We start from the raw sequence: 20,480 nt of genomic DNA, 5'->3' as shown, positions 1-20,480 counted from the left end.
ACAGGTAGGGTTCTGTTTAGAGTAGAATCCATTTTAAAAATGAAAGGTTCTTCAATGTACAGCTGACAGCTAAGTGTCACTTGTGACCTAAATATATCTTACGCAAAAAAATGAGGAATGGCGTATTTAAGGGAGCACGCTTCTAATTAAATCTCATATTTTGTCTTACAAGCGGGGTGCAGAAACCATGGCTGTGCCAATCCTACATTTCCAAAAACTATCAGAAGAAAAATGTTGATAGAACGCTAACGGTCATCGGTTTGTTTGTTTCCTGTCACTGTCACTGTCAACACTGGACAAACAGCAGCAAACGTTGGCCTAGTTTGTATATCGAAGCTATTTATGCTCATTCTGTATTCAGTTCTTAGATGAGAGATGACTGAAATATTATGTTTTTCATTGTCGTTGCAGCCCCCACAGTTTAATTTCAGGCTTCAGTTGAACTAGCATCTAAACCACACTCTCTGCCTGGTCACACTGCTGGGCTTTTAATGTTCTTTTTTTAGCAGATTCAATGAATAGCTCTTCTGCCGGTGTCATCTGCCATCCTTTTTGCTCAGCTCATGCTTTGTTTCGTCACCAGCCCGGGCAGGAGATCAGCCTGGATCTTTACGAGGAGGTGACCATGGGATGGCCGCAGAGACCAGGACCAGGAGGGCTGCCAAGGAGTCCTACTGGGCCTACTCAGGTGAGCAAGGTGCCCTCCGATACCTGACCCTGTGGTGCTCCTCCCCAACTGTCTTTCAGTACCACTCATAAAGATTCTTGGGGAGGGTCATGCTGTGGTGTAAAAAAGATGACTGCTGTTGTCCATCTGTGGTTTTGTGATATTGTGTGTATATCATAGAGGGACATTCAGTCTCAGTGTTCTCTGATGTCATAGGTACTAATTGATCGCGATTTTATTTTGTATTTGATGTGACTGATATCCGCTGTTCATAACGAAGGAGACTGGAGGAAATATGACGAGTGTGAATTCCTCCCTGTGACCTAATCATAGCCCTTATGCACGCTCCATTTTCCCGTGTTTGCAGTGGAAGACCATTGCGACATTAATCAGGCTAGTCTATAATGCATCCTGAAATCATTTTCCTCTTACAGCAATATCAGTTTCAGTTTTTTATTCTGCACTTTTTCGAGTTTGTGAAAGCAAAAATGCTGTTTATACACTTTATCCACACTAAGTAACATCATGGTGTTTGGCTTTGTGAATCTGGGCTCTTTACTGTAACATGATCTCAGTCTTCAGATTCCAGCTCTCTGTTTTGCTATCCATGGGTCCAGAAAAATCCAGGATGCTACTTCAGATTTGTACAAGTTGCATAGAATCCATCCATCCATCCATCCATCCATCATTATCTATACCGCTTAATCCATCCGGGTCGCGGGGAAGCTGGAGCCAATCCCAGCATCTTCAGGCGAGAGGCGGGGTGCATGCTGGGCAGGTCGGTTGCATAGAATCAAAATGGTAATTATGGTAATCTGTACTATTCTGTATGACTTTCCCAGTAATAATGCTGGTAATACATGTGAAATGTGGGGTTTGAGTGTGTGTATGTGTGTGTGTGAGCATTCATTTCAGCCGGAGGCACAGACGCACACACACACACAGGTTTGTTATTATATCTTTGTGGGGACTATCTATTTATTTCTATGGACAAAACCCTAATCCCAAAAATAACATAAATCCCTACCCAGCCATAACCTTAAGCATAAGTAACCAAACAAAATACAAGATTTTTGGCATTTTTAGTTTTTTGATTGCATCCAAAGATCTTTGTGGGGACCTGAAAAATGGTCCCCACAACATCAAAATGTCAGGCTTTAATCGCATTGTGGGGACATTTGGTCCCCACAATGTAAGGTACACCTGGACCACACCCACACTCTCTCTCTCTCTCTCTCTCTCTCTCACACACACACACACTGATCTCTGTCTTTAGGTCTCCCACACAAATTTTACTGCCAGTTACTTGCCTGTAATTACCGCACACCCTGAAACCCTGATCTGAAACACACATCTCCTCATGCAATGTATAGCTGATGTAAATTGCCAGCTCCCAATAGCTTGGATTTTTCTCATGGGTCCAGCAAATTGCTCAGTGTAAAAGCATAGTGGTTATTCCTAGAAAGGAAGGATGGGGCAGAGGCTGTTATTTGCCGGGGGAGCGGTCATTGCGCTTGGCTGCCAGAGCAGCACCTTCCCAAGTTGCCTAATTCACATTTAGCTGATATACTGGACATTATCAGTAATCCCTGACAATGGCATTGCATTTTCTGTTACCCTCTTGGGTGATCTTCCTTTTTCATGCAACGAAATGCATCTGTTTCTAACGCAGATGCATTGCTCTGGGCGTGCTTTCCTATTGGCAGCAGTCATTCTGAGAAACACTACAAATCTATTCTCAGAACTGGATGAACTGCAGTTGCCATCTCAGAACTATTTCAGTGACGTTTTCATTGACTCCAGTTGGACTGGGGAAGCTTGAGTTCCCTTTACTCAGATCATCACGCATTCTTCGTGTTTTCGGATATCTTTGCATTCTGGAGTGGTCCGGAGCTCAGACAGTAGAACTCCCTGGATGGAATGCCTGTCCATTGCAGAGCACATATATATTCACTCACACACTATAGGCAGGTTAAGGACACCACTTAGACCAACTGCATGTCTTTGAACTGCAGGCAGAACTTGCAAACTGCAAACACAGAAGACGCACCATTCAGTCACCTAGCGCTGGAGGTGAGGTAATAGTGCTACCCACCAAGCCAATGAATTATGCCACTTGAGTGAGTTGATTATGAAAGGCAATAAGTAACGGGATAAGGAACTATATTGTGTATTCTTAGACTCAATGTGATGCAGAGAATTGCAAAAAAAAACAGCCTAGATTGTAATCTCTTTTTAAATCTGAATATTATTCCTTGTTTTTCATACATTAGAATTATTTTCTAAAACTCCCATAATTACAGACCATTTATATAAGCCATTGAATTTGTAAATGCACTCTTCTGTCTGCTCAGCTGGCTTCAAGTTCCGTCGTTCCGCTGGATAAAAACACTACCGCAAAGGTAGTATGCCGTTAAATACGTTTTTTTTTTTTTTTTTAATTCACCGGATATTAATTTCACAGCTATTGTGGTTTTCAGTACTGCTCAAATAAATTGCAGCTGAGCTTTAATTTAAAAAGTAGAGAATACATCCCTTGTCTTTTTCGCCTATCAGCTAACCAAAGCAATTTCGCATTTACTGGAGTGTTTTGAGTTAAGGGCTTTCATGCATTTGAACTGCGACAGGGAGAATAAAGACTGAAAATCGAGTTTTGCTGCAGAATGTATTAAGAAAAGCATGGAGAGTTACTCTTCTTCCTCTCCTGAACAGCCAGTGACTTTCGATGCATCTAGTTTGGTTAGTCAGTGCTTAACTGTTGCCTTGGAAACGGGAAAGCTCACTGAAGGCTATCAGCCTCCAGGTGAACTTATGAGGTGGCTTTTAATGTGTTTTCATAGATATATACTGTACCTAGCAAGAGCATTGTATGTGTTCATTTGGGTGAAAAAAATTTGAGAATTTAAATTAAATTATATAGAGTATCATTATATAGTTAAGCTGGAATATGCTATATAATATTGCATTGATTTATTTGCATATGACTAATTGCATTATCCTTTTGATTAATTTGTAACAATTTTAGCATATTGAATAAAATAAGCATAAGTTTTTATTAGAGTTTATTGGGTTTTTTTTGCGAACATTAGCCTCTCCCACAGGTACAGAAATGGGATTTGCTCTGCCCATTGCTTTAAGAAGTAATTATTGCTGCACACTGTGAAAGGGGGACGGCGTGCCAGAGCTGCTAAATGTTTACTAATACTTTGTGCTGAGGGCATCTGGCAGAAGGGGTGGCCAGGAAAGACGGGGCGTAGTGAAGAGGCCTGGCATTGCAGCCAGTGGGAGACCTCGGCGCTCGAGCCAGGCCAGTAGCACACGCTCCCCAGGCTCACTCGTCCCTCCAGATGAAGCCGATGTCAGTGACCACAAACAACACACCTTACAGACCCTCCACAAATGAACAAGTGACAATGCCAGTGTGGAAATGCCAGCTCCCTCTCACTCTGTTCTCAGTCTCTCTCTCTCTCTCTCTCTCTCTCGCCATGCTTCTGCTTGTTTTGGCTCTGATCCTAACTGCACTGAGATTTGCATGTTAAAGACACTGAAATGGCCATTGCTCATTTTCCAGCTTTATTTATGTGATAATTGAGTCTCCCGCTCCTTCTACAGGGGCCCTGGATTGCCTGCCCCCATCAGTCTTGTAACACGCTGCACACAGTCAGCTGGGGAGGGGACTTGTTAGAAGGGCCCTGCCTTATTTCTGCAAGGGGGGGAGAAATCTTTTGTCACTTGGATTCGGCATGTTTAATTTATTTAAGTACGCTCCACTGAAGGGCACAGGGCCCCGGTGGAATGTGCTCTAATAAAATGATCTGGTGTTACCGATGGCCCTGTCTCCACCACGTCCAGCAAATGGACCACCACATCTGCTGCTGTGTTCGCGGTAATTGTGCAATTTACCGAATAGCCCCACAACCTGCTCCTATAATCGGACATGACTTTGCACTGCGTGAGTAATCTCTCTGTTTTAGAGTCAACCCTGAGGGGCATCTTGTTCTGATAATATTCATTGCCGGCAGTGAGCTCTTCTTAAAAGTGAAACGTGCAGGTCAATGCCGAGGCAAGGAGTTTGATAGCTGTGAGATCATTGAAGATCTATAGATAATGCTTGACTCTGGGGAGAAAAGAGATGTGGCTTCCAAACGAGCTACCTCACTCTCTTAATCTACCATCCCGCAGACAGGCAGATCTGTTTATCCGTTCTGCTGTGCTGTTACCTCTTTTTCTCTCAGCTGCTCCTTTTTTGGCAATGTGCTACTGAATATCGGACAGCTGTACGGTTTCAAGATGTGCTGTTTGAACATCTGCATCTTGTGTCCTGATGCTTGGATTGAATGAACGGTGATTTTATGTCTATGACCTTGGCTTCACTGATGTTTTAAGGGTTGAAAGATGGCTAGGTCTAGGTCTGTCACGATAACTATTTTAACTATTTTCGCTGGACGATGTATTGTCCCGGGTGGTGCGGTGACGCAGTGGTTAGCGCTGCTGCCTCACAGCAAGAAGGTCCTGGGTTCGGTCCCGGGTCCTTTCTGTGTGGAGTGCGCACGCTGTTCGCGTGGGTTTTCGCCGGGGGCCACGGTTTTCTTCCACGGTCCGAAAGCGTGCAGGATAGGTTGATTGGTGAGTCTAAATTGGCCTTGTAGTTGTGTGCGCCCTGCGGTGTGTTGGTGCCTGCCCAGGGTTGGGCGCCCATTGTTCCTGGGATTGGCCCCGGCCCCCCCAGCGACCTCAGTTGGGATTCAGCGGTTTCAGAAAATGGATGGATATATTGTCCCAGAAATAATTGCAGTAAACAATATTACTGTCATTTTAAGACCATGTCATGCCACTGATATAATGATAATATAATAGCATAATATAGGAAGTACACCCATTAAAAGAACAATGAAATTTTTAACAATATTCAGACATTGAAATTGGATTGTCAAAAAATGTAAATATCCTAAATAAATAAAACCACACAACCGAAAAAAAAAATCAATAAAATAGACTGTCAAGCTCCGTTAACAAATATTTCCCTAGATAATAACCATTTGACACAGAGGTATAGACAGTCATTCATAATGGGCAATATACTGCAAACCCAGTTTTGCAGTACGTCCAAAAGAACATAATGACCGTAAGTTACTGTAGGTATAAGTAACCACGATTTAATGAGCACCCAACAGTGTTCCCGGCTTGTGTTCTGACTCTTGCTCAGTGTTCAGCAGAACCAATGCATTCAATACAATCCACGGTCCTAGGGAGAGAAAAGGGCCACCTTCCTGTAGTCCGTACACAAACGAACAGTGCTGTCCGGCTTTGACACGAGCAAACATGGTGGACTCTAAGGGCTACAAGTAGGGTTAGCAAGACCATGTTCAAGTAAATATGTGGTCTCTCTTTCCAACAATGTGTGCTTGTGTGGACTAAAGCAACAGGGATGCTGCTTAATGGGAGAAGGCTTAACAGCATCAACGTCCTGTTGTATGACGTGGGTTCACGAAGGGGTTTCCGCAAGTAGAGATGGGAAATGGTCAATTAGGGACGTGACAGCCTTTTGGGCAGCAAGAAGCAAGTAGGCGAGTTTACCCAAGAGTGACCTTATGGCTTCGGAGTTTGGCAAGCGGGCCCAGGGTAAACAATTTCTACCGAGGTGTAACGAATTGCTCTCCGGAGAATAATCACTGGGGCGAGCAACAATAGCAGCAGAGAGGGGGGCCGAGGTAGGAGAAACTGGCAAAGGAGCGGCAGCTGAACAATCCACATAGGGCTTTAACATACTTATATAGCACACATGGGCCTTTTGTTTGGTTACTTATGGTTAAGGTGTGTGCTGGGGCCCCCAAAGTCAGAGAGAAGCTGGACTAAAGATTGTACATAAACACCTTTTCTACCCTCCATGATTTGAACAAAAAAGGCTGGTGGATTTGAAGAATGGTTGACTGAGACAAGAAATACCGGAATTTTATGATTGCTCACTATTGGATAATAAAGACTTCCAGATGACCACAAACTAAAATAAAATAGGTTTGTACTGAAATGCCGTACACCTACTGTATGTACTTTTTTGCATATGTGTTATTTTGATTTTTAAATGTAGTTTTAATGTCATTTTTTATTTTTATTTCAATCTAGTTTAGTTTTAGGTGCGGTTTCATTGGTTTTTATTTTAAAGATTTACTTAGTTGTTACTTATTTTGCTTTAGGCTTTACTTGATGATTTTTATTTCTAGGTATAGATGGAAAGTTTGCTGGCTACGAAAAAATGTCGCGATGTAGGGCTACTGCCTATTTCAATGATTCATCTACATTGTACGAGAGTCCTAACGATAAACAATTCATTACGTTAGCTAAATAATATTTAAAAACGGTAAAGGGAAAGAAGTATTTAACGTTATTTTGGTTGGTTTTGGGAGCAATATTTGAAGTTCTTGTATATTTTATTTCAGTTTATGGAAATACCTTGAATACTGTTGCACAATTTTTACTATGTTTTTAATATATTTCTTACTTATAACATCCATACCACACTTCATAAATGTGACTTTTATATTTGCTCTACAGTGCTACTCCAGGCCTAACGTCAAAGTACGCTAGCCTGGTGAGTTGGTGCTAGAAGTAGCCCGTGAACATTCAGGATCGCGGACAGTCCGGCACCACGCACACTTTCACGTGAAGTATGACACGGCCCTGAGCCGTGTCTGGAACGCAGAGCAAACGAGAGGGCAGAAGCTGAGCAACTAGTTAAAATGTTGGTGGCATTCATTCTTATGTAAACAAACATGTATGTCAACACAAATTGCCAATATCATGGTTAGAAAATATTATGGAAGTCATATCCATATATTGTGCAATATATTAAAAACACAATTATTGTGACAGGCCTAAAAGGCTGGCACATACACTACTGTATAATGACAAAAGTATTGGGACACACCTCTCAATCACTGAATTTAGGTGTCATTCAGACTCACTACCAGAGATGTAATCAAGCACCAAGCCATGCAGTCAGGTTTACTAACATTTGTGATAGAATGAGTTGTTCTAAAGAGCTCAGTGAATTCAAGCCTGGCACTGTCATATTTGCCATGTCAGTTTGTGAAATGTCTTCCCTGCGGTACATGTTCCACGGTTAAATGTAAGGGCTATTATTGCAAAGTGGATGCTTTTCAGAACAGAAACTCATGTAAAGTATCATGCAAAGTAAGACATGCAAAGTAAAGACAAATAAATTACACAGCTGTATAGTCTTTACTATAAACTGTACTTTAATGTAAATCACAAATTTATCGTATATAATGAAATACTGTAAATTTTGAATAAAGAGTAAATTATACAAAATAAACAGAATATGTCCGTGATATCCCATGGTGAAGTTCATTTGACTATGTTCACAATATACAGTTTTATGTTGTTTTTGTGAGTAAAGAGGCACCGTGACTATATTATATACAAGAATATTTTACTAATGCATGAGTGGAAAAAATAAAGTGTTTCCTATTCATGTAAACTGCCATATAAATTCAGTTCTTTACTTGGTGTGGAAAATCTCACATACATGTATCTCAGTGGGAAAATGATGTCCGATATCTGTTGTTCTGTTATAGTAACAACATTACAACATTACATTCTGAGGACCCTCAGCATGTCCTGCATGAGGCCGGGGTGAACATAAAACCTCTTGGCAAAGGCAGGATTACACTTTTTGGTACCAGATATACCAGGTAAAGTTGTTGACTTAGTATGGCTTAGATGATCTAAGTGTTTTGGACTAGGGATTAGAATGAGCGTTTTTTCCAGTGATAAGTGGAGTCATGTATTCTGCTTATATAAAGTTGCACAAATGACATGTCTTAATGTGAAAACCATGATGCCACTCCTCGTTTTCCCACTGCAGAGTGAGTTAGCATGTTATTACTCTGTAGAATAGGACCATGCCTGTCCCACGTGGTATAACACAAATACTCATAATTGTATTTAGAGCAAGGAAGTAAAAAAATAACAACAAGACTCGCCACAAGGCTGTTTATCCAAAAGGCAACGCTTCCATATTTCGTGGTGCAGTCCTTTTGTTGCAGATTTTTCAGAGCAACCTGATTATTATTTTTTTATTATTGTTGTTGGTGTTATAAACGGTGCTGTAGAATTACTCTACCCACTAACACCTGGTAACAACGGTAAATATTGTCAGGGTTGCCAACTCTCACGTATTTGTTGTGACACTCATCATTTCAGACTCTCACGCCTATACAAGAAATCTTACAGCAAGTGTATATTATTCCATTATAAACCTCAAATTGGCTATATGAAAAGCGTTAGGGTAGTTTGCAAACCTTACAGAAGTTCATAAAACTGTTATATGCAAGTAAATGAATGTGCAGACTTATATCGCATTGAAAATCACATGCCAGTCAGCTGGCCGAAGTTGGTGATACTGGATTGTACATCACTGGTTGGAGAGAAATAGAAGTGAATCTTATGTTGAGGGAGAGCAGGCTTTGTTTTATTCATGTCCCAGAATAATGACATGTTTGTCATTGTTTCAGTGGAAGGTAACATTAGCTGACTCTGTGGTTGATGTACTGGCTAACTGACTCTGTGGTTGATGTACTGGCTAGCTGACTCTGTGGTTGATGTACTGGCTAGCTGACTCTGTGGTTGATGTACTGGCTAGCTGGCTCTGTGGTTGATGTACTGGCTAGCTGGCTCTGTGGTTGATGTACTGGCTAGCTGGCTCTGTGGTTGATGTACTGGCTAGCTGGCTCTGTGGTTGATGTACTGGCTAGCTGGCTCTGTGGCTGATGTACTGGCTAGCTGGCTCTGTGGTTGACTCTCATGTATTTATTCCTAAGAACAGGGCAGAGCAGCTTAGTAGCAAAGAAAAGAAAAATGTAACAAATACTTACATTTAACAGTTAAAACCTGCTGCTGTATTGACTTAAGAGAAATATACAAAAATCAAAATGAATTTGTGGTAGTAAGCATGTTTATGGCCATACGGATGCTTAGTATCAGGTAGGATGTGCATATACCATTACAGCAGAAAAACCAGTCAGTCTATGCATTATCTGACAATATAGCAGCATATCACAATAATATGTGAAAAAATATGGCAGTATAGTGACTCATTGGGTTGCACTGTTGTCCACCCCCCCGAACCCCGGTAACCCTGACCAGGATAAGCAGTTAGAAGATAGATGGATAAATAGATATGGAAAAATGTTCAGAACACAAACTCAATTTTTGTCCCTGTGTCATTAGGGAAAAGGATGATCAGCCATCATTTTACTTCCCTGTAGCCTCAAACTTGGATTGTCATTCTGACTTACTCTTCAGTGTTTTCTGTTTTACAAAGATATCTAGTGGATTGTTCCTGCCACAACTCTGGTCTATCATCCTGTCAGTTTAAAGGACCCTATAAGAAGTAATAACAATAATCATTCCAGAGAGCTTGCATGCGTGCAGGTATGTATGTACAGTATGTGCGTATTTTAACATTTGCTGCTCAGTGCGCAGTGTGAAAGAATGATATTGGCCATGGTTTGATAATAACTCGAGGCTCTGATGAACAGACCGCTTAGGATTCACTGCAGGACTTTGAGGCTGGTGTCAGAGTTAAAAGAAAAACTGTGAAATGTCATCAATCTTCAAAGCCCGAGGTCGAGAGGCAGAGCTTTCTGAGCAAGAGGAAGGAAACAAGGAAAAGACAACATTGGTAGACAGAGAAGCTGCCCGACAGGGCACAATAGGGGAGAGAGCTGTCAGTGCTGCCCAGCCTGTCTATGACTAACCCTCATCAGGCTATGTCACATTATAAAGTGTTTTGTCTTAGTGGCTGTAGTAATATTTTGCACAACAGAATCATTGCAGTGTATTTAAATTGCGATTTTGCCCGTGTTCCTCTGGGTGCTCTGTTGTATTTCACACTCAGGCTTTAGTTCCAACTAGATTCTCTTGGTGTTTATTTTTTACAGCTTTTCTGAATTTTTATGTATTTTTTTGGCTTTGAACAGTGCTTTTTATGCAGCCTTTATTCCCATAAATTTCCTATGCTTCTTATTGGTCAAGGTTTGCCCTGGACAGCTATACGCTTTTGGTGCGTTACCTGCCTCAGTTGTTTGTTGCCATGGAAAAAAAATTTCAACAAAACATACTTTTAAATTTGCATTTATTCTAATGTATTGTGCTGTATTTCAGATGTAGACATGGAAAGCTCTGGGTACATGTTCCTGTGGCAGCATTAGGCACAGTGCGACATAAAGGTTGCCAGGGACAAACTATTTCAGGATAGATCAGCTGTGGCATTTCAAACAAAACACTGTTGACAGCAGTTGACTTTGTTGAAATAGTGCCTATGACAGAGGTCTTGATCGCATTTCAGTAACTGTTAAGCTTGGTTAGATCAGACCACCTGCTTTGGGAAACCAAGAAGCTTTCTTTTGTTAAAAAAATGCGGGGCCTGTTCAGACCCAACCTGCTTTCTTCTGTGGGGGAGGTGTAAAGACAGGTTAAGAGTCACTGTATCTCTGCCTTCCCAAATTCAGGTTTATTTACGCACTTTGGTGGGATTCGTCTGTCCTGTGGTAGAATCTCACTGTGCCTTTTACCTCCGTGCGCAGTTGTTCAGAGGCAGCTGTTGATTTGTTTTATGTATCCACTCAGCCATCCATTTCCTACAATGTCATGTTTAGTAGAGGGCTATGGTGAACTTATCCCAAGACGCTCCGGGCACAAAGCAGGGAACACCCTGGATAGGATGCTGGTGCATTGCAGAGAATTATTTATTTGTTTGTTTATTGTTACACAGCACACAGTGCAGGCCTTTATATGAAGCCTCTCAGGGTTGAGTTCCTTGCCCAAGGCGGAACAGTTGCATTTCCAGCAGGGTGTGAAAAATATAAGGTATTACCGCTGTGTTAAAAGTGAAACTCACTTAAAAGCCTTCAACCTGCAAATAGGGCAGGCAGGGTTGGGACATCTCCTGACCACATGTCTCACTGGACACTGGAATGAATATGCAGCTCTTTCAGGAGGTATCCACATATATATTTTTTTTCCTTTCCCCCCCCCCCTCTTCTGTAATTTATAGTCTCCTTTGTGTCTAAACTAATAGGAGTTAGGTCTACATCAGTTAAAACCCACATGTCTATTTGATGTAAGACTTCTCCCCTTAGGCTAGAATAGCAGTCATTTTTGAAAGATCTTGAGTCACCGAAACACTAATTATCAAAAATGGATTCTGTGAGGCCAGTGTCACATGCAAAATTCATCTCAGTTATCATTTAATGATCAGATCAGCAATTCACCGGCGTGGCCGGACCATCCGTCTCTGTCATTGGTGGCCCTGAGATGGATGTGCTGGTCAGGCCGCCACTGGATGGAGCCGTATAAGACTGAGAGCCAAGAGAAATCTCCTTTCTAATCCTGTCCGACGTGTTGTGCTGGCAGGAAGCAATTTGCACATGGAAACTAGCTCTAAATTGTTTCTTTCATTTTCTGTTTCTTAACAATGCATAGCATCTATTAAAAGGCAAATTGCATACAAATAAAGAATCTTTGAGGGCCGTGCTAATACCATTGAGGGGCATATTTGATCTACTGCGGCTCTCATTGAAATTAATAAAATTTACAGGAAATGAGCCAGAGTGTTCCTGGGGCAGGTTAATGAAAAGCATTGCCTTGACAACGTCCCTCCTGTCCTTCTGGATGTGTCACCTCTTTGTGCGATTAAGCTCCCAGGATGAGAAATCACTTCCTCTTAATTAATACATTCCGAGATTTCTGAAGTCTGAGATGTAAATGAATTATTTGCATGTGTATGCACAGGTGTGGTATACTAAGTATCTTTATGTCTAACTGGTAACCTTTGACCCTTAAACCATAAATTTCTAACCACTAGCCCGTATCACTTTACCCAGTTAGCCAGCCATCCCACTGGATATTCAGTCATATCTGAATTAGCATTTATTTCACACTGGCTGCTATTCAACACACCAAGGTGGAACCAAACAAATGCCCATGAAGGTCCAGTCAGCGTACAGATTAGCCATTCTCTATTGTGCCAGACTCTGTCAAATTAGTTCATAGAAGGTTCTCCATGACTGAATCTTCCTGGCTCTCTTCAGTTCCTACACTTATGCTAACCCACGACTGGGAGAGGTCCAGCTTTTGTAAAGAAATGCTACCTAATATAATTGCTTCACTTGACTCCGTGTAAGCTGTTGTGCATCTGCATTCCTTGGCTCTAAGATGGAAGATTCATTGGATCACAAAGCTGATTTGATGTCTTGTGACTGACAGTCTTTTGACATTGTCACTGTGGCATTGGAAATAATCTGTTCTAGAGGCTTAGACTGTAAGGCTTAGAGAACACCTGCTGGAATCAAGTAGACTGATAATGGAGCAGAAGGTTCAAACAAAGCAATGCACACAGCAGTCCTTTACATTTACGTCTCCCAGAGAATTGCGATCTGCTATTTCACAGATGTGGCTGTACCTTCACTCTACCCTTACCATCACAAACTAGAGCTTTTATGTGTTTTCTCTTTTGTTCCAAGATACTTTTTATTCTGTTTTTGGAAGAAAGTTCTGGGGCCCTTGATGGATGATCTCAGGGTTTCTCATGGTATAATTTAGTTATGCAGATGAGCATGAATGTGAGAGCAGGGCTTGGGAACAACAGACTCTTAAACTAATAACGGCGATGACTGACTCGATAATGAGCTTGCAGGCTCCTGGTGGCAGGAGTGGGGATGCAATGAAGAGTTTGAATAGAATGAATTAAGCAGCTGCAGTAATCATGACTTTGAAAGAGAAAGTGGGGAAGGGAAATTGAAAAGATGTGCTCGTTGAGCAGCAAAGGTGCAAAAAAAAGCCTGAAATGTACTTGTTGTTCCTTTACAGTGTGCTCATTTACTGGCAGTTTTGTAATGTAAGGATGGGTCCAGTGTGCTGATTAGGAGGAGACATTGAGAAAACAAGGTCAGATTTGGACTGACACCAGATAAAGATGGTGGCTGCATAGCGTTAACAGCTTTGGGAGAATGGCTGAGCTGAAGACGAGGTTATCAGGGGGAATGCCAAAAATACTCTGTGTGTTTTTCAAAGCCAACAGCAGAATGCTGTTTTCCCTTCTCACAGTCTCTGCTTTCACTTGTGACTTTTGTGAGTTTGGTAATGAAGGAATTGAGCGCATTAATAAATTATTATTTTTTTGTTATTCATACCATACTGACCATCAGAACCTCTGTTCTCTGTGCTAAAGACTTTTTCCCTGCAGATTCCACTTACACGTAGAGTGCCTTGGGTTTACAAAAGGGATAGGTTTAGAGGTGGTAATGGAATACTCTGGAAACACTTGTAACACTAGGTTAGTAAACTCTTGTTGGGAAACAGGAACTCTTGTCAGTCCATCAAGCCTTCTTATCCTCTTCCTTTTGATGCATGTTGAATCTCCATTGTGTCCCAGACCTCATTTTCTGTGCATAGGTCTATGTTCTATGTGGGCAGTTCTTTATTATTATTATTATTATTATTATTATTATTATACTGTATTGTTATTTTGAATGGGGCAATACAGTTGGTAGCATTGTTGCCTCACACCTGCAGGGCTGGGTGTTCGAATAACTCTGTGTGTCTCTGCATTTTGTGCCAATTGCTACATGCATATTTAAAAACAGTCAGGTACTGTAGGTGAATCAGCATCTCTAAATTCCCCATTCCGTGAGGATGTGCATGTTTGTGCCCTGTGATAGACTTGTTTCCCATACAGGATGTACCCCAGCCTTGTGCCCTTTGCTGCCTGGGATAGGCTCCAGGAACCTGGACTTAATAAGTGGCCGGAAAATGGATGATTGCATGGATAATAATAAACACGGTCCTGTTATTACTTTATGTTAAAATGTTACTACCTTCAATGGATCTTTTTGCTTTCAGTAATTTCTACTGAAATGGGAAATTTTGGTGATTTCTATCTCCACTCCATCTTAAGAGTGATATTTATAGAATAGATCCTTTGCATTTAATAAGTATGGAGATTTAATACTTAATTTGAATAGCTTAATTATTGTAAGTAAAGAGCATTTAATGCTAAAATTCATTATATCTGGCTCAATCACTTTTATTAAAAATTTACATATGAAGAAACAGGTGATTGACAAACAGAACTAGTTGCATTGCCTTTGAAAATAATTGTGGGTATCAATACAGAGATAATAATGCAATGGCAGTAGAACCAGGGGCCAATTTCCCCTTTGTAATAAAGGTAGGGCTTGTCATACTTTCTAAAAAGTGAAGAATTTAACTGATTAATATTCACAGGACAGTCTGCAGGTTACGTAATGGCAGTCTGAATATTAAAATAGCTGTTCTGCCAGGCTTTGATTTCATTAGTTGTTTATAACAACAAGTTGCTAATGAATTAGCTTGTTTTAAGTTTTCAGAGCACAGGGAAATACTTGCATGTTTCTAAATAAAAATGGATTTTTCCTAAAAATCTGTCTGTAAAAAATGGGTGGCCTGAAATATATAAAAAATTACATACTCTGTATGTGTGTGTGTGTGTGTGGGGGGGGGGGTGTCAGATAAACATTACATTGTGGGGACCAAATGTCCCCACAATGAAATGAAAATCTGTTCTTTTGATGTTGTGGGGACCATTTTTCTGGTCCCCAGAAGGGGAAACTCAGTTTTATAAAAATCTGTGACTGCAATAAAAAAACTAAAATTGCAAGAGGACTCTTTTTATTTGGTTACTTATGGTTAAGGTTTGGGTTAGTTAGGGGTTAAGTTTGGGATTAGGGTTTTGCCCATAGAAATGAATGGAACCTCTCCACGAACATAAAATTACAAACCTGTGTGTGTGTGTGTGTGTGTGGACACAGAAACCCAAGTACCTTACCTAGTCATTTAAAATGTATCAATTACAATGCTTCTAATCAAAGGATGACTAAGGAGGTCATGAATATTTGAAAGGGAAACCTCCAATATGGTAGACCTTAATGGTAATGCTTTGGGCCTAGTGGAATTCCTGCTTTGGCAACAGCAACCAGTTCTTTCTTTAATTCTACAGGCACTGCATTGCTGCCACAATTAGTTAGACTCAAAAGGATTTTGGCTCATTTACTCTACTCCTGCCACTTATGCTACTTATACATTCTGAAAGGCACTAAATGTTGTTTGTTTATGGTAGCTGTCTGTGGCTGGACAGTTGCTCAGGACTGTGTCTGGTAAGATGGCAATACATGAAGCCATAAACAATAACATAAAAGCTAGATTTCAGGCAAATTGTGTCAGTTGAAGACTCTCATGTATTTATTCCTAAGAACAGGGCAGAGCAGCTTAGTAGCAAAGAAAGGAAAAATGTAACAAATACTTACATTTAACAGTTAAAACCTGCTGCTGTATTGACTTTAGAGAAATATACAAAAATCAAAATGAACTTGTGGTAGTAAGCATGTTTATGGCCATACGGATGCTTAGTATCAGGTAGGATGTGCATATACCATTACAGCAGAAAAACAAGTCAGTCTATGCATTATCTGACAATATAGCAGCACATCACAATAATATGTGAAAAAATGTGGCAGTATAGTGACTCATTGGGTAGCACTGTTGTCCACCCCCCCAACCCCGGTAACCCTGACCAGGATAAGCAGTTAGAAGATAGATGGATAAATAGATATGGAAAAATGTTCAGAACACAAACTCAATTTTTGTCCCTGTGTCATTAGGGAAAAGGATGATCAGCCATCATTTTACTTCCCTGTAGCCTCAAACTTGGATTGTCATTCTGACTTACTCTTCAGTGTTTTCTGTTTTACAAAGATATCTAGTGGATTGTTCCTGCCACCACCCTTCATCTGGTCTGTCATCCTGTCAGTCTGAAGCCTCCCCCCCCCCCCAGCTGTAAACTGAACAAGGGTCTAGTCACACTACAGAGAATTCTCTGAGAATATCTCTCTCAAAGCCCATCCACTGAGATGCCAGCATGCCATTCTAATTGCCGTTTCTGGACTGGCAAGTGTGCACTGGTAAAGGTAATGAGCAATCACATAGAAAAGAAGTAGAAAAAAAACATTAGATATACCATTAGAAATAAGAATGTATTTTATTGTTTGCAAGCAAGCTAGCTTTTGGTAGATTTGTGAGAAAAAAAAAACCATGTTTTTGTAGAAATTGTCTTGTTGACTTGTAAATTTCCTGTACTGGAAGCGATCACAACTGAGTATGCTGTATGGGTATTTGTTGATATGAAACAATTGCCTTCGTGTAGTGAGTGTTAATGGACCATCACTAATCAGTGTTTCAGTAAAGCTGGACTATGTGTGGGAAATCTCATTGGTCTGCATGAGCAGTAGTCCTTAACATTTCTTGGAAAGTAGAGTGTTTTTTAATGCTCAGTGTACTTGCTACTTGATATTTTTGTAGCAGATTTTTGGCTCATCACCCTATAAACAACTGCTCTTCTAAGGGTATGATTTTCAGTGTCTAATCATATTTTAAATATGAGGAGAATGACTGGAAGCAGTTTTGGTGAAGGTTGAAGCCCATGAGATAAAATGAGCAGTAACTCGGCATGTGTAGTTACTGAACATGGAGATCAGTAAGATCAGACGGAGAACGAACAATGTTACTACTCGGATTGATCATAAAGACGTTTGTTTCATCCTTTTTAGCTATATGCCTCTTTGATGATGTGTTAGCTAAGGGGTTCATAAGAAAGTCCCAAAGAATTAACAGAAATGTTATGAGTTGAACATTGCTTTTTTCTTTCTCGTTACTTTCCTTTGACTTGTAATCTATTATTGAAGTACATGATATATTATTCAAGTAAATTTGACAGCCAGAATATGTTGCTAATGTTTCCATAGGGGTCTCATTTTGACGTTTCTGTTGATTTCTAAATTGTAAATTGCCTCTATTGAGTGTGTTATGATTTAAACAAATATTTGCTCTTTTGATATCCATGGATTAGTGTAAGGCACACAATCCAGTTGATGCGTGATTAATAATTCAGAGAATTCAGCATATTGTGTTTGTTTATTTAAAGAATTAAATTAACAAAACACCAGGCCTCAAAGCATCAGTTAGATGCACATAATTTCTCCTGTTGGCTTCTTGCCAGTTTTCATATGAAGCAATTTTTGAAAGTGTTGACAAAGGCCTTGTTTACTTATCTTCTGGATATACAGAACAATGAGAAGATTCAGAATATTGTACTTATAATCCGCAAATGTAGCACTTTAAATCACCCTAGATCATTAAAAATATATCTGTGTCTATATATTAAAAGTTTGTGTGTGTGTGTGTGTGTGTGTGTGCGTGTGTATTAGGTTTATATTATATTGTGGGGACCAAATGTACCCCATAATGTAATAAAAATCTGTTTTTTTTGCCATTGTGGGGACTGTTTTTCAGGTCCCCACAGATATCTGTGAATGCAATCAAAAAATGCCACAAATCTTACATTTTGTTTGGTTACTTATGGTTAAGCTTGGGGTGAAGGTCATCATTCAGAAATTAAGAGAGAGTCCCCACAAAGATATGTAAAACATTATACAGTATAATATAAAAGACGAAGCAAATTTGTTACAGACTGTTGCATCAAGTACTGCAACAAATGTCCAGCATATACTGTACAGACCTACCCAAGTCATTGTTGGATTATTGCCACCCTGCCAACATTTGTACATCGTTGCATTCCTTACATTTTAAATTTAATCTATTCTAAAAATGTATCTTTTAAAATTTGTTATGCAGTTAATTAATTTGTAAAATTATGTGCATTTCAATTTGTTTAGAGATGCATTTGGGCAGTGCATGGCTGAAAGGCTTGGTGGGGTGTCTCTGCAGTAGGGTTCACTCCCCTGAAATAGAAAATCAAAATTTTCGTTATTAAAATCGACTGGATTGAAGTCTATGTGCATTGTAAAAAATTCAGCTACAGTATTTACCCCCAAAAATTGAGGAAACACATTATACCCACTATTTTGAGTATGTGTGTGTGTGTGTGTGTGTGTGTGTGTATATATATATTTTTTATTTTTAAAAGAGAACCTTAACCAGTAATTCTAAATTTTGTTGACTCTCAGTGAATTGCTAACTTAACTATGGTCCACATTAGCAACCATTAACAGCACTCAGCAAGATACCAAATTCCACTATATGCTTATGACATTGTCTGGAGTAGCTACTTGTTAAAATAGCTCTGTGCATTTGTTTGTTTATTTCTTGTTTTCAAGGGTGTCATTTACTACTTTTTAAATTCCAAAGTTACACGGTATGCAACGTGGAGTAGCTTTGTTAGTATGATACTTCTGGAGCTTGGGCAGCTTTTTACACAATCGCTGATACCGGAACTGGCAGCACAGGCCTGGGTAACATCAACACAGAATTAAGAGAGGGGGGGCTAACTCAGACACAGCCGGTGTGCTGCATGTGCTCTTTGCTTCAGCCCTCCTTTGGCACCCCCGGCTCTGGACTGTCCCGTCTCCCTGTTCATTCTCTACATGACAGACTTCAAACACAACTCTATGCTGTGTAAAGTATAAAAATTCTCTGCTGATTCGTTCACTGTCGGGTGCATTGATAGTGGAGATGAGAGCAAGTACAGGAGACATATAAGGGACTTGTGAATTACCTGTGATTTAACATTGTTAGGTACAGCTGGTGCTGTATTTCCATAATGCCCACATTTGCATTCCTGTGTCACTATATGTTAGTGGGAGCTGTTGTGTGGGACTGAGCTTGTGATTTTTCAGAGTTGTTGGCATAGCCCTGCCCACACATATAGGTGCTGGGCCTGTGGGAGCTGTTGGGTGGGACTGAGCTTGTGATTTTTCAGCGTTGTTGGCATAGCCCTGGCCACACACATAGGTGCTGGGCCTGTGTACCATGAGCCTGTGCAGGGAAGCCCTCCGGGGCCTGTGAAATCAGCTAGAGGCGATGGGTTTGGCTCCAAAAAGAACTGATGTCTGAGCACTACAGATAAAGGATTGTGCCTTGTGTCTTATTGTGAGACTTGTGGAGCTTCTGAAAGAAACATGGCAAACTGTTTCAATCCACCCACTGTATTTGGTTGCTAATTTCCCTGCCGTCATACCATGTCCTTTTAATGAAGCACCTGGTTCTGATTCTGGTCATCTGGAGGAATCCTAAACAGAAACAGACTTAGAACATCTAAATTTTCCTTGTATGATTCAAAATTCAAGATTTTTTATTTTCCACGTGCACAGTTATACAGGTACAACACACAGTGAAATGTATCCTAAACCGCTCTTATCCAAATGTGCAACCGTATAAATATTTAAAAAAGAGATAAGATATAGGAAAAAATAGAATAAAAAAAATATTTAACTTTAAAGTATGAAACAGATCTAGGCAGATACGATGAATGTGTAACCTCAGCTGTTTACGACATTAAACACATTGCCAAGTCTCCTGTTATGTTGTCTTGTTGTTTCACCTGTAGGTAATTGCAAATTATGGCAAAAGGGCATGCAAACAAGCCTTGATGTATAAGTGTTCCAGGATGCTACTACTCACTGACAAAAAGCAGAGAGCTGCAGGGCTTTATGTTTTTAGAACGACGGACAGTCACCTCATGTGACTGGTGTGTAAATGATTAATCTTTACTTTGTGTTGTATACCTCCTACTCATCTCTGTTCATACCTGAATAGTATTAACATTTGTCTGACTTCCCTTTAATTTGGATGGAATGTGCCCAAGACTGGACAAGATATATACACACCTCCAACCTTCTTCTAGCCATTTCTCCAACTCAGGGTTGTTTGGGGGGAGGTAGGGGCCCCCCAGCTGCAGCCT

General features: G+C 40.4%; 1 protein-coding gene across 3 annotated transcripts in view; it reads left to right on the top strand.

Annotated features, from left to right (window-relative positions):
- Window positions 1-20,480, top strand: part of LOC111842311 (receptor-type tyrosine-protein phosphatase gamma-like) — a 155,637-nt gene that overhangs the window by 33,100 nt on the left and 102,057 nt on the right. For all 3 annotated transcript variants that reach the window (XM_023808791.2, XM_023808790.2, XM_072712905.1), the window contains exon 2: window positions 584-688. In XM_023808791.2, coding sequence (XP_023664559.2) covers window positions 584-688 — 105 coding nt within the window. The remainder of the gene's footprint in view (window positions 1-583; window positions 689-20,480) is intronic.

The sequence above is a fragment of the Paramormyrops kingsleyae genome, chromosome 6, assembly GCF_048594095.1.
Source record: "Paramormyrops kingsleyae isolate MSU_618 chromosome 6, PKINGS_0.4, whole genome shotgun sequence".
NCBI classification, from domain to species: domain Eukaryota; kingdom Metazoa; phylum Chordata; class Actinopteri; order Osteoglossiformes; family Mormyridae; genus Paramormyrops; species Paramormyrops kingsleyae.
Note: the sequence above shows the minus strand (reverse complement) of the source record. Positions and strands in the feature narration are given on the sequence as shown.